The sequence below is a fragment of the Xiphias gladius genome, chromosome 9 (genome assembly GCF_016859285.1).
Source record: "Xiphias gladius isolate SHS-SW01 ecotype Sanya breed wild chromosome 9, ASM1685928v1, whole genome shotgun sequence".
NCBI classification, from domain to species: domain Eukaryota; kingdom Metazoa; phylum Chordata; class Actinopteri; order Istiophoriformes; family Xiphiidae; genus Xiphias; species Xiphias gladius.
The window spans coordinates 3,745,336-3,757,957 of NC_053408.1; the positions used below are offsets into that span (position 1 = coordinate 3,745,336).

Genomic DNA, 12,622 nt, shown 5'->3' on the forward strand with positions numbered 1-12,622 from the left:
CCCCCCCCTGTCTGTGCCAAAATGTATTGTTGGGACCTTATTGACCTCCACTACAGACTTCATGGCTGTTTCGTTATTTCCCCCAGGCAGCCAGAAACCAACCAATACTCCAGAGACAAAATGGTTTGTTGATTGATAGAAATTTAATGGCAGGAATTTTCAATCATTTCAACTCATTTTTTGAGCAGAATTCACCAGTACCAGCCTGTCAAAATTTGGGTGTTTGCTAGTTTCCCAGTTTTCTATGATAGTAAACTCAAACTTTTGGGGTTTTTTGGGCTGTCGTTCAGAAAAAAAACGGAGCAATTTGGATAGGGCAGTATTATTCCATCACTGGAGAACTGCAAGTCTGCAACAAAAAAATGATCTCCATTAAAAAAACACCTGAGAATTATTCTCTTTAAAAACGGATTGTTTGTTTAGTGAATTAAGTGTCAGAAAATAGCAAAAAAAAAAAGGCCCATCAGTTACCACTGAACCCCAAGTTAAGGTAATACGATGTCTTTATTTTCTGTCCAGCAGTCAAAAACACAAAAATGTTGAGTTTACTGTCATAGAAAACTGGAAAAACATTCCCAGTGGCTTTTTGCTGTTTTTGCTTAATAATTACTTCTTAACATAATTTCACTCTCAGAAAAATTGTACGTGTACGCTTTATGTATATATTATTTAATCAGGTGGTCTCACTGAGATAAAGATCTATTTAGCAAGAGAGACCTAAATACGGCAGAAAGAAAGAAAAACAAACAAACATTAACAAACGAACAACATAGCTGGACATAGCAAAAGCACATACGGCATCTGGGACAATCACAGACATCAAAAAAAAAGATTCAAAGTTAAAGATTTAAAATCGGCCTGTGGGATGAGACATTCAAGCTTTGAAACCGACTGTGATTCACCCCATTTATAAGATGCAAAGCGTTGGATGGCAGTCGTCCCAAGTCCAGCATTTACCTGAGAGGGAACTGGAGTCAGACAGTCCTGAGATCTGGTCTGGCGAGCAGGGGTTTCGAAATTTGAGAGGAGATGGGATATTCCGCGGCAGCTACTGCAGGAGACACTTGCAATATAATAATATACACGCACATGAAGCACAGAGCCACAGCCGGGAGTCACGAGTCCTAACTTTCCACCCAGGCCAAGAACTTTTGAATCAGCCAGCCGAGAAATCAAAAACTTTTTTTTGTTTTTTTTGTTTGCATTTTCTGTATTCATTTCTTCTCCCTACATGATCAGACTATGGTGTTTCCAATTGTCTGCACAAAGCCAAGGAGAAGAATTCTGGTGGAGAAATGCTAAATCACTGTTTTATCAATTATATTTTTTCTGCCTGAAACTGTAACTGTATCTAACAATATAGACTATAAAAATATCAAAATCATCCTTGAAAAAAAAAAAAAACCCTCCATGTGTAAACTACTCCTCAGGCTGTTAGAGCCCGGAAATTCCAAGGAACAATACTGTCCTCAGCGGTAGGTGCATCTTGGCAGCATATGTCAAGAGTGTGTGTGTGTGTGGGGGACAAACACTCAAACACAGAGCAAGACAAACACAAGTTGAACACATGACAAATATGTACAAGAATAAATGCGAAGTATAATTTTATTCAAAATAAAAAGCCAAACAATTAACAACTTATTGATACCACAATTACAGGCTGTCGTTAAATCTTTGCGAGTGTGTCGAGAGAGCAACAGAGCAGCATTTTAAAGGACAGAGCTGGTGTTACTGTATATCTTTATTAATATCAACAAATCCCATGACATGACCAGTTGTGCAGTCGGTCTCTTAATACTCTCCGTCTTCTGGACCCCGTCTCTGCCACTCAGCACCAAGCCCATCTGTTCTCACAAAAGATCTCAACCTTTAAAAAAACACGTCACAGCTACACAGGTTTTGTGTTTTGTTTTTAATGGGTTCTGCACAACAATGGAGCTCTACGGCTCAGAGGAATACGATATAGCAAAGCTCTGGATGCAATGAGATTTGTTGACAATAGGAAAAATATGGAACTCTGTTAGCCTTATCCCTTCAAGCCACTTCCGAAGATAGCGGAGACGTATTAAATTTCCCATACACCAACGTGCAACTCTGCTGCACATCAACGGCCGATTCTCAGCTCCATTGCATCTTTCGTTCGAGTTCAAGCAGAAGCAGTACAGCGAAAAGCTTTCGGCTCTTTAGATGTTTAGATTCTTATCCGTAAGACACAGTCGCATCAGGGAGGCGTCTGGTCGGCCCCAGAATTTCATTCTGCGGCGGGACGACGAGCCCAAAACGCACGACCAGAGTCATGACGGACTCCCTTCGGAGACGAGAACAAGGAGGAGTTCGGCAACCGGCTGGTTCTGGCCCCCCGGCAGAGCCCCGATCTAAGCATGGAGTCAGTCTGGGATCACGTGAAGAGACGGAAGACACTGAGAAAGACTGAATCCACAGAAGAACTGAGGCAGGTTCTCCAAGATGCTGGATCAACCTACCTGCCAAGGTAAAGGCAAAGGGGGGTCACAGCAAATACTTATTCAGTTAGGTTTTTTTCTGTTTTACAGCACTTTCTATTAAATTCACTGATAAATAAAATCTATTCATGGCGTTATTTCTGACAGCATCCTCACTCTACTTTTTAACTTGGGCTTTCAGCGCCTCAAACATCTGCACGGTACTGCATCGACGGTGCTCATCTGCTCGGCCTCCTGGAGAGGAGCAGGGAGTGCAGCAGGATGCCGGTAGCTACAGAGACATTCAGCGACTCTATGCCGGGAAACAAATCTCTGCCGGCCGGGATGGTGAGCAGGGTTTGGCACAGAGAGAGCAGCCCCCGGGACAACCCTCCGCCCTCGCCTCCCATCAGCAACAGCGTGGGTTTAGTTAGCTGAAAGTCCGAGCACCGGGTGACGGGAATCCGAGAGTCGTCCGGTCCAGCTCCCACCGTGCCCACCACCTGCCAGCCCCGTGCCACCTTCGACTTCAACATATCCTCGAGGCTTTCATATCCGTACACCCCAAGCACCTCCATGGTGCCCGAGCTGGCCTTGCTGACCACTGGAGACAGCGGACAGCTGTTGCGGAGACTGCTGGCGACTCTGTCCACACCGAGGAAGTAGGCAGAGCGCAGGATGGCGCCGAGGTTCATCGGGTCCTGAATTCCCTCCAGGACAAGCCAGAGGGGGGTGTCTCCTCCGTCGGGCGCGGAGGCCGCGTCTTCGGCGAGATAGCTCAGAGGACTGGCTCGCAGACAAACCCCCTGATGTACTCGCCCAGAGGACATCCTGTCCAGATCCCTCTTGCTGACCCGCTGGACCTGTACTCCTCGCCGACAGGCCTCCTCACACACCTTTAACAGGGAAGCCCTGTGAGAGGACTCGCCGTCTTTTATGAACAGTTTTCGGGCCTTTCTTCTGCCCTGAGTCAGAGCCAAAAGACAGGGAGCGATGCCGAAAACGATCTCGTGGCTCTCTGCTTTGGAGCCCAGCGTTGACTTCTGTGTCCCCGGCCTGTCCCTCTCTGCGGGGAGGTCCTCCAGACACAGTTTCCTGAGTTCAGAAGATACCCTGTGGCCGTCGGCCTTCCTCAGATTCGTCCTCTGCAGCAATGGGATCTCATTCCTCCGCACTTTACTCTGGACTGACCCGTCATGGTCCCGCCCCCCATCAGAGACGGCTGGCTTGTGCCTGTGTCGTTTCCTCACCGCGGGGTCGATGCCACCGTCCGCTGGGCACAGGAGAGCAGCTGTGACATGGTGAGAGGCAAACTGAGAGCCCACTCTTGGGACGGTCCCCGGCCTGTGCGGTCCTCTGCCCAAAACAAGCGGCGACTTGCGCAGATGCGCTGCCGCTGTGAATACCCACATGTTAAAATGGTTGGTAATGAGCCCAGACGCTGGGGGGACCGGGGGGGGGTCTGTCCCGCAGAGATGCGGCTCAACTACCCGACTTTCATCCGCAGGTAACGACCTCACAGAGCGTCACCCCCCGATTAGTCGAGCGGACCTTTGTTCGACCGTCAACACCCACTGTCGTCCCTCGGGGGGGGCCGGTCTGCTCGTGGCCCCTTCCGTGAAACACGCACACGTGCGGACCAGCTGCGTCAGGAGCGCGAGATTAGGACCGGATATCGAGTGCTCGCACCTATAAAGTAAAAGCGTCACAATGAATGAGCTTTGTGGAGTACAGAAAAACAAAACTATAGCCTACTAAAATCGAGTGAGAGGACTGACGGAGTCTTGACTGTGCTATTAAAAATTAAGCTACACAATTTGCTGTTCCCCTCAATATTGGTATATACACATACAATAATTCATAGCTTGTATTCATTCAATTAAATAGATTGATAGATAGACCACCAGTAATCAGTGGTGAAAAATTACTGGGTCTATTTACTCAAGCAACGTACTTGAGTACTATTTTGAGGAATTTGCACCTATTCTGAGTATTTCTATTTCATGCTTGTCCTACATTTATTTTACTGCTATAGTTACTTTGCATATAAGATTTTACATACAAAGCATGTGATAAACTGATAAAATATGGTACATTCTCATAGCTACCCAATACAGCCTAAAACGCAGTTGCATCTTGACCAGCTACAACGCAAAAATGCCAAAAATAACAACTGTATAGAGCTGAAAGGATGAGTCAGTTAATCGATTACCTAGATTGAAAATTAATGCTTATTTTATTTCACTGTAAACTGAATACCTGTGGGTTTTGGACTATTGGTTGGACAAATATAAAAATGTCATGAGGTTAATTTTATCGTTTTTTTTTTTACTTTTTGATTGAATAAAAAAATATGATTCATCAGTAATTAAAAAAAATATTAGTTGCAGCCCTGATTATAAGATAAATAATAATATAACTGTAAACAAACAAATAAACAAAGGGCAACTTTAAATGAGCTACCGCTATCTTTAATTTGAAAGTTTTATTTTGAAAGTTGCTACTGCCTCTCGTCGTCGTGAACTTCATGCGTAAACAGGACGATAAAAAAAAAATCCAACGTCTGTTTGTGCGTACGCGTTGACGTCATTTCCCGGATGTGGAACTATCGCAACACGGAAGAGGAGGAAAGAAAACAAATAATCGTTTAAATTTGTGCCGAGTTTAAGTCGGAGAAGACGCCCTGAGACCCCCTTTTACCTTCTGGATTAAAGCCCTTTCAACGACGAGCCTCTTACACGGTGAGAGTTACACAATGTAGGCGGTGTCTTCGTGACAGCTGGGTTAGGACTGTGTTGGTGGAGTTAATGTGGAAGGTGGTGAAACAGATTTAAAGAGCAGGACACTCGAGATGAAACACGGCTGCAAGGAGACTTCAGGCCTCCAGTCACATACATTACTGCTGAGTAATATAGACCAGGAAATCGGGAATTAGGCAGGTCTAACACGACTGAAACTGTGTGGGAAACTGATAACTGTTCATTTTTCAGTGTTGCTTTCATCATTCCTTTGGCCAGAAAAGTTCAAATTAAAATTCCCCCTCCAAATTTTCACAACCCCATGACTAGATCTGAAATGATTAATCGATCAGTAAAATAATCCTCAACTATTTTGATAATCAATTAATCATTTTAGTCCTTTTTCAACACAAAAAATGTTAAAAATCTTCACATCCTCAGCCTCTCAAATCTGAGGATGTGCTGCTTATCTTTGTTATTACGATTATTTTCTTTATCGCTCAATCTCTTGGTCTAGAATGCTGAAAACAGGGGAAAATAATTCTTGATATAATTTCCCAGAGGACCAAGGTGACGTCTTCTAATGTCTTGGATTAGATGTCCGACCAACAGTGCAAACTCCAAAGATTTTCAGTTTACTGTCATGTATGACAAAGAAAAGCGTGGAATCCTCACACTTGAGAAGCTAGGAAGAGCAAATATTTGGCATCTTTTGCTTAAAAAAAGACATTAATTTTTAGTCTATCAATCGATTAATCGCTGCAGCTCTGTATAATAATGAACTGAATATCTTTGGGTTTTGGGATGTTGGTCAGGCAAAACATCTGAACAGTCCAAAACTCAACTTTACTCAATTCATGATGATATAAAACAGTGAAAAGCAGCAAATCAGAAGCTGGACCCAGTGGATGTTTGGCAATTTTGCTTGATAAATTCAAATCTGTTGCTGATTTTCTGTCCTAGTGTAATTTTCCTCTCCTAGATTTTGTTTCTGACAGCACCTTTTGATTTTGACTGTACTGAACCAGATGGAGTTCCTGTTTGGGAGGAGAAAGACTCCGGAGGAGATGCTGAGGCAGAATCAGAGGGCGCTCAACCGAGCCATGAGAGAACTGGACCGAGAGCGAATGAAACTGGAGCAACAGGAGAAGAAGATCATCGCTGACATAAAGAAAATGGCCAAACAGGGACAAATGGTGAGACAAAGGAAAAGAACTTGTGTTTCATGAAGCATCATTTGTAAAAAGAGGAATCATAACTGTGTGTAAATATGTCTTATTTTAATCTTTGCAGGACGCCGTCAAGATCATGGCCAAGGATTTGGTTCGCACAAGGCGCTACGTCAAGAAGTTCATCATGATGAAAGCAAATATCCAGGCCGTCAGTCTAAAGATACAGACGCTCAAGTCCAACAACAGCATGGCTCAGGCTATGAAAGGCGTCACCAAAGCCATGGCCACCATGAACAGACAGGTCCGTCGAGTAACGACTGAAATACTCTAGTCGATGGAAATAAACATTCAGCCTCCTGTGTTCGCCATCTCATGTTTATTCTGTTTTCACAGCTGAAACTGCCCCAGATTCAGAAGATCATGATGGAGTTTGAACGACAGAGTGAAATCATGGACATGAAAGAGGAGATGATGAATGACGCCATTGACGATGCCATGGGTGATGAGGACGATGAGGAGGAGAGGTAAGGGACGTGCACACACACACACACACACACACACACCTTCCCCAACAACTTGAAATGACTTGCTTTTCTTGTATAACAGTTTTGTTTTTTTTTAAATGGTGCTAGGTTTTTCCAAGAGAAATCTCTCGAACAAAATGAACAGGCTGGTTATAGCTTTGACTTTCGGACTTCTTGATTCACCCTCCACAATCTGATATAACTAAACCCATATGAGTTGTGGATTCACTTTGATACATTTTGTGATCGTGTCTCCTGTGCAGCGACGCCATTGTGTCCCAGGTGCTGGACGAGCTGGGCCTGAATCTGTCCGATGAACTGTCAAGTAAGGGAAATCCAACTCTTCAGTCAGAATTATGAAATTCTACATGTTTAGGGTTGGGGCTCGATAGCATTTTGTCGACTCCGGATCCAGAACTGAATCCACTGATCAGCTCTGAATCCTTTCATAAAGTTCAGCTTTCACCGTTTGAAAGTAACTAAAGTTATAATAAACTCAGAGTCAAAGATTAAGTTTGGATCTAAGATACTACAGTTTTTAGTGGTAGTTACTACATTAAACAACATTGATATTAAAGAATCTAGCCTAGTTAATTTTCAGAACCTGTAGCTCCAACCTGAAAAAGAGCTGAGCAGCAGAAGATCGGAAATTTAGATTACCAATTAGTTTCGATTGTTCTGACGCACTGAAACACCACCAGGAAAAGAACTGACTTCTACACCCGACTTTTCATGAAGTGCGAGATCCAAACAACGGCGCTCCTGGTTCGCAACTATGAGATTAATGAGCTCGAACTGGGACCTTCCTGTGTTTAAGGCTCCACCGTGAGCTGCTCATCGAGAGAAGAGTCCCCGCTCCGTTGAACTAAAAAAAACAAAAAAAAAACACAGTTCACTGGCGGGCGTAGACTCCAGTCAGCGGCTTGGAGAGAGCACAACATTAACGTAGAGGCTCAAGTTTCCGTGGAGCTGTTACAGAATGAACATTAATTATCTATATCTCTTAACCAGAGAAGAAAGCAGTGGTCAGCGCCGGCTAGAAATGAGAAGCTGCTATCGTTGCCTGCATGTTTTCAACATGTGTCAGGGCTTAACGAATCCCCACTACTTTGCCAACTGGGGACCGGACTCAAAATGGAACCGGCTATCCGAACCAGAGCTGCAACGATTAGTTGATTAATTGACCGAGAAAAATTAATCAGCGACTATTTCGATAATCATTGTAGTCAGAATTTCCAACAGCCCAAGGTGACATCTTCAAATGTCTTTTTTTTTTTTTTTTTGACCGACCAACAGTGCAGAACCCCAAGATGATCATTTTAGTATCATGTATGACAAATACAAGCATCAAATCTTCAAGTCTGAGAAGCTGGAATCAGCAAATCTTTGGCATTCTCTCTTAAAAAAAATAACATTTCAGTTTTCACAGAGCTGACATTTTATAGACAAAATGAATATTTGATTAATCGAGAAAATAACCCGCAGATTAATCCATAATGAAAATAATCATTAGTTGCTAATCGGAACCCAACCCTATACTCGCGCTCCGTGTCTTTTCTCTGATATTTGACCTTTGTTCTAACACCGAGAGCCCATTTTGTGTTCACTCTAGACCTTCCCACCCCTGGAGGAAACCTGTCGGTGGCTGGAGGAAAGAAGGCCGAGCCCCAGGCCGCCCTGGCAGACGCAGACGCCGACCTGGAGGAGCGGCTGAACAACCTCCGGAGAGACTGAACGCGCACCAACTGACAGACGGGGTTTGCCAACGCAGATACAAACATACTCGAGTCTCTGTGTCTAGATTCTTTCGAAGGTGTAACCGGCAGAATGCTGGCTGTTTCAAGCAAACGGTCTGTGTTACAAAGGTGTCTGGTTTTCTGTTTGAGGTGTTTTCACTTTATGCGTGTATCATCTGTTTTATCAAGGAAAAAAAAAGAAAAAAAAAACCCGCCGAGGGTCGATATCCTCAGTAGGTCTGGAAAACTCATGTCTCATTTAAGACATTGCCAAATGACACACACTCTCTGAGAGTGAAAATTGATTTCACAGTCTGTGTAAATACTAACTCCTAAAAGGCATGATGTTTTCACAAATTAAATGAACACTAACTACAAAATGTTTAAAGGAACCCAGATGAAAGTTGGTAATATTACAGAAGTGGTCATTTTATATGGGCAACATATAGAAATTCAGCACTTTTTGTACATCAGGCTGGTTTGGTGTTCTTTGTATTATCATCATCATCATATAAATATATAGTTTCAGCCCTGATTCAAGCTTTGGGTTATGTTCATTTGTGGGAGTTGATAGACGTCAGGGTCTAGCTGAAGATTGTGTATAAAAAGTGTATTAGCCCAAAATCTTTTCTGTCTAAATTCACTAATAGGATGGTTTATTTCCCAAAAATATATAAACGATAAAAGACAAAGAGCAGAAGTGGGTTGAGCTGAATCTTCCCCAGTGGAAAGGCTCCTTGTCAGTGGTGTTGAGATCAGCAGGATTTTCACCAAAATGTTAATAAGGAGTCAGTGGTGTTTCTTTTTTTTTTTCAGAAACTGTCCTGTTTGTTTGTTTGTTTGCTGTTTTTTTTTTGCTTTTTCTTGCTTCTTCTTTATTCAATAAACATTTTTTTTTTCCAGATTTAACTACCTGGCTGTCTTATTAGAGAAATTCTTCACATGAAGTTCAGTTAAGTCATCAACAGTTCAATGTTTTCTGTAGCTCTGGAGGACCTTTTTATTTAATTTTTTTTCTAATAACCAATTTTATTTATCGTTATCAAAACATAAAAAGCAGAACATACTGCCAGGGCTGACATAAGTGCACAGAAAAAAAGGACCGATAGATATAGATATAGATATAGATATAGATATATAGATATAGATATATAGATATATAGATATAGATATAGAGATATAGAGATATATAGATATATAGATATAGATATAGAGATATATAGATATATAGATATATAGATATAGATATAGAGATATAGAGATATATAGATATAGATATAGAGAGATATAGAGATATATATATATAGATATAGAGAGATATAGAGATATATATATATAGATATATATAATAATAAAGAAATAACCAAATCAAGATAACAAAAAAAAAGTGTGAGGAAAAATAAACATTAGATATAAATGAAATGGAAAAAGTTTTACAAAAAATTGTACATGTTAACTAGTTTGACAGTTTTAACAGCCTTTGTGTTCAAAGAAGACTAAATTATTGGTCTCCCTAGTTAGCATTTACAAGCAGATAATAAACTGTTTATAACACACTGTAATGTAGTTGTAAGCAGATTCAAGCGTTTATTAATGCATTTGTCAACCGTAACTCTCTGTGCACCTATGAGTGGAGGCTGCTTTATAAACAGATAATGAATGATAATATAGTAAAACAACGGCTGTACTGAAATAAAACGTGTCTTCATTGAGAGAATTGCTAAAAAATACCGTGCATTAATAAACACCTAAAGTGTCGTTATATCTGCTTACAGCTACATTATAGTGTTTTATAAACCATTTACTAAATGTTTGTATACTGCTTACAAAGGTTAAATAGAGCGACTTAAAGTGTTATCATTAATTTCCGTATAATTTTTGATATTTTTCATGAAAACAGAGAATGGTTTGATTCATTTGAATTTTGACTTGACTTTGAACTTTCTGAAAAGAAAGTATTAAGTAAACAGTATCACCGGTAACCAGTAGCATCTATGAATATCAAAATAGTTGCTACTTCATTTCCTATTAACTGACCAATCAATGAATCAGCGTAATTATTTCGGCTCTACTTGTCGATACTGTTGGGTAGTTTCATTTGTTCGTTTTTCTTTGTAAGTTTTGTCTTCAAAAATCTTCACTTGTTAAGTAACTAGTAACTTATAGCTGTCAAATAAATGTAGTGCAGTAAAAAGCACAGTATTTCCCTCCGAATTGTTGTGGGGTAGAAGTATAAAGTAGCCTGAAATGGAAATACTCAAGTAAAGTACAAGTACCTCAAATTTACAGTACTTCTAGTAAAGGTACACTCCAGTACTGGAGAAGACTGACAAGTTGTCCCCCGGGTACATATCTGGGTCACTTTTTCTAGCCCACTTATGAAAAGCCCTTGTTAAAATGTTGGCGTTTGCTATTTAAAAAACAAAAAAACAAAAAAACAAAAAATAGAATATCAGCCAATATCTTATGAGATGTTTTGTTTTAAAACTATTAAATATCGCTATCGGCTTCAATAAAGCTTCCCATTGTATAATAGCAAAAACTTAAGACGACCAAATTCACATATAATAGACAAGTTAATTTTATTCCAAAAAAACTTAACTTTCAAAACTGTCAATTTGTCAACATACAATCATAGAACAATATTGAATGTACTCAACACTTCCAACATTAAATAATAAAAAAATAACAGCCATGTTTTATGTACATTTGTTTCTGAAAGCTATGTACAGAACAAAAAAAAGAAAAAAAAAAGAAAAAAAAAAATCAACTTTGTATTTCCAAAGTCTGCCTACACATACGCCCGGCAGTTAAAAGTATCGAAGCTGCAGAGAAAGCCATTGCATCATATGTAAAACAGGCTGAGCAAACGCGGCGAGGAGGAAGAAACACCGGCAGAAATCAAACACTGCGATTGTGACTGAGATTAAGTCAGAGAGGGAGAGATTAACTGGCAGCATGTTGAAAGAGAACTCTGGCGAACACCGCTATAACTACAGCTAGAAAGCTTATTCATCCTCTAAAGTGGGTCCTTTGGATGTCAGCTAAGCGCATCCTTAAGAGACCAATGCGTACACATAACTTGCCTAATATTCACTGGATGCACTAAGCGCGATGCAAAGATTTGGAAACACGAAAATTAAGATCAAAGCTGTCGTCGTTGTTGTTGTTATCATCTGGTCGCCTTATGATGAGGCTGTTCAGGCCGAACGTAGCAATTCTCACCGAACAGAGCAGCCAAAAAAAAAAAAAAAAGCATGCTTTCAAGAACAATATTTTGTCGTTTTTGTAGCCCAATGAGCATATTGTGCATATTCTCCATCCTGGGGTTAAGCCATGCGACCACCTTTTTTTTTTTTTTTTTATTTTTTTTGACACAGCTAAATAGAGTCCATGCAACTGGCATAAAAGAAAATGAAAGAGGGAGAGAAAAAAAAAAAAAACAAAAAAAAAAACTAATAAACAAAACAAGGAATAGATCACTGGGTTCCACGTCAAGTTTACCACTTGTCTAATTTTCCGTGCCTTTGTTTTCATGAAGCAAACCCCACACAACACAGAACAATCATTTGGTTGCTTGTCTTAAATTTTCTCCTTACGTTGGATTGGTTCAAGAACTGCACTTTTTTTTTCCTTTTTCCTTTTTTTTTTTAAATTATGAAATCATGCTGAGTGTGGCTCAAAACTCCAGATATCACACTGAACATTGATAAAATCTTATTTTGTAGTTGTGTGCGAACAACAATATAGGCAATACACAGCACGATAAAGTCAGATCTTGACTTTTTTTTTTTTTTTAATTCTTTCCCCCCACTTAGGCAAGGGAGAATGAGTGTGGTACGACTACCCAGAGCAAAAAAAAAAAAAAAAGGTTGTAGTTGTGTTGCTCATCAACAGTCCAAGCTCTACTTTTCCGTCTAAATAGCAACCAATACCCCCCCCCCCCCAAACATGGATGCACTCAAGATTAGAGTCCCCAGTTTTTCCGTCTAAATAGCAACCAATACCCCC

General features: G+C 40.7%; 2 protein-coding genes across 2 annotated transcripts; one reads left to right on the plus strand and one right to left on the minus strand.

The window, feature by feature from the left end:
• Positions 1-1,587: 1,587 nt before the first annotated feature.
• On the minus strand, positions 1,588-4,108 carry mrm1 (mitochondrial rRNA methyltransferase 1 homolog (S. cerevisiae)). The gene is made up of 2 exons (XM_040136301.1): positions 2,624-4,108; positions 1,588-2,483 (listed from the first exon to the last, which is right to left on the minus strand). The coding sequence occupies exon 1, from the start codon at positions 3,851-3,853 to the stop codon at positions 2,681-2,683; it is 1,173 nt and encodes a 390-aa protein (XP_039992235.1). The 5' UTR covers positions 3,854-4,108; the 3' UTR covers positions 1,588-2,483; positions 2,624-2,680.
• Positions 4,109-5,025: 917 nt separating this feature from the next.
• Positions 5,026-9,470, plus strand: chmp2a (charged multivesicular body protein 2A). Its single transcript, XM_040134390.1, has 6 exons — positions 5,026-5,182; positions 6,208-6,375; positions 6,473-6,652; positions 6,745-6,875; positions 7,139-7,200; positions 8,488-9,470. Exons 2-6 carry the CDS (start codon positions 6,208-6,210, stop codon positions 8,607-8,609), a joined length of 663 nt encoding a protein of 220 aa, XP_039990324.1. The 5' UTR covers positions 5,026-5,182; the 3' UTR covers positions 8,610-9,470.
• Positions 9,471-12,622: the final 3,152 nt, after the last annotated feature.

Coding starts and splice junctions, on each gene's coding strand:
- mrm1 (XM_040136301.1), bottom strand. CDS start 3,853: ATGTGGGTATTCACAGCGGCAGCGCATCTGCGCAAGTCGCCGCTTGTT.
- chmp2a (XM_040134390.1), top strand. CDS start 6,208: ATGGAGTTCCTGTTTGGGAGGAGAAAGACTCCGGAGGAGATGCTGAGG. Junction 6,376..6,472: donor TGGCCAAACAGGGACAAATG/GTGAGACAAAGG, acceptor TAATCTTTGCAG/GACGCCGTCAAGATCATGGC. Junction 7,201..8,487: donor TCTGTCCGATGAACTGTCAA/GTAAGGGAAATC, acceptor TGTTCACTCTAG/ACCTTCCCACCCCTGGAGGA.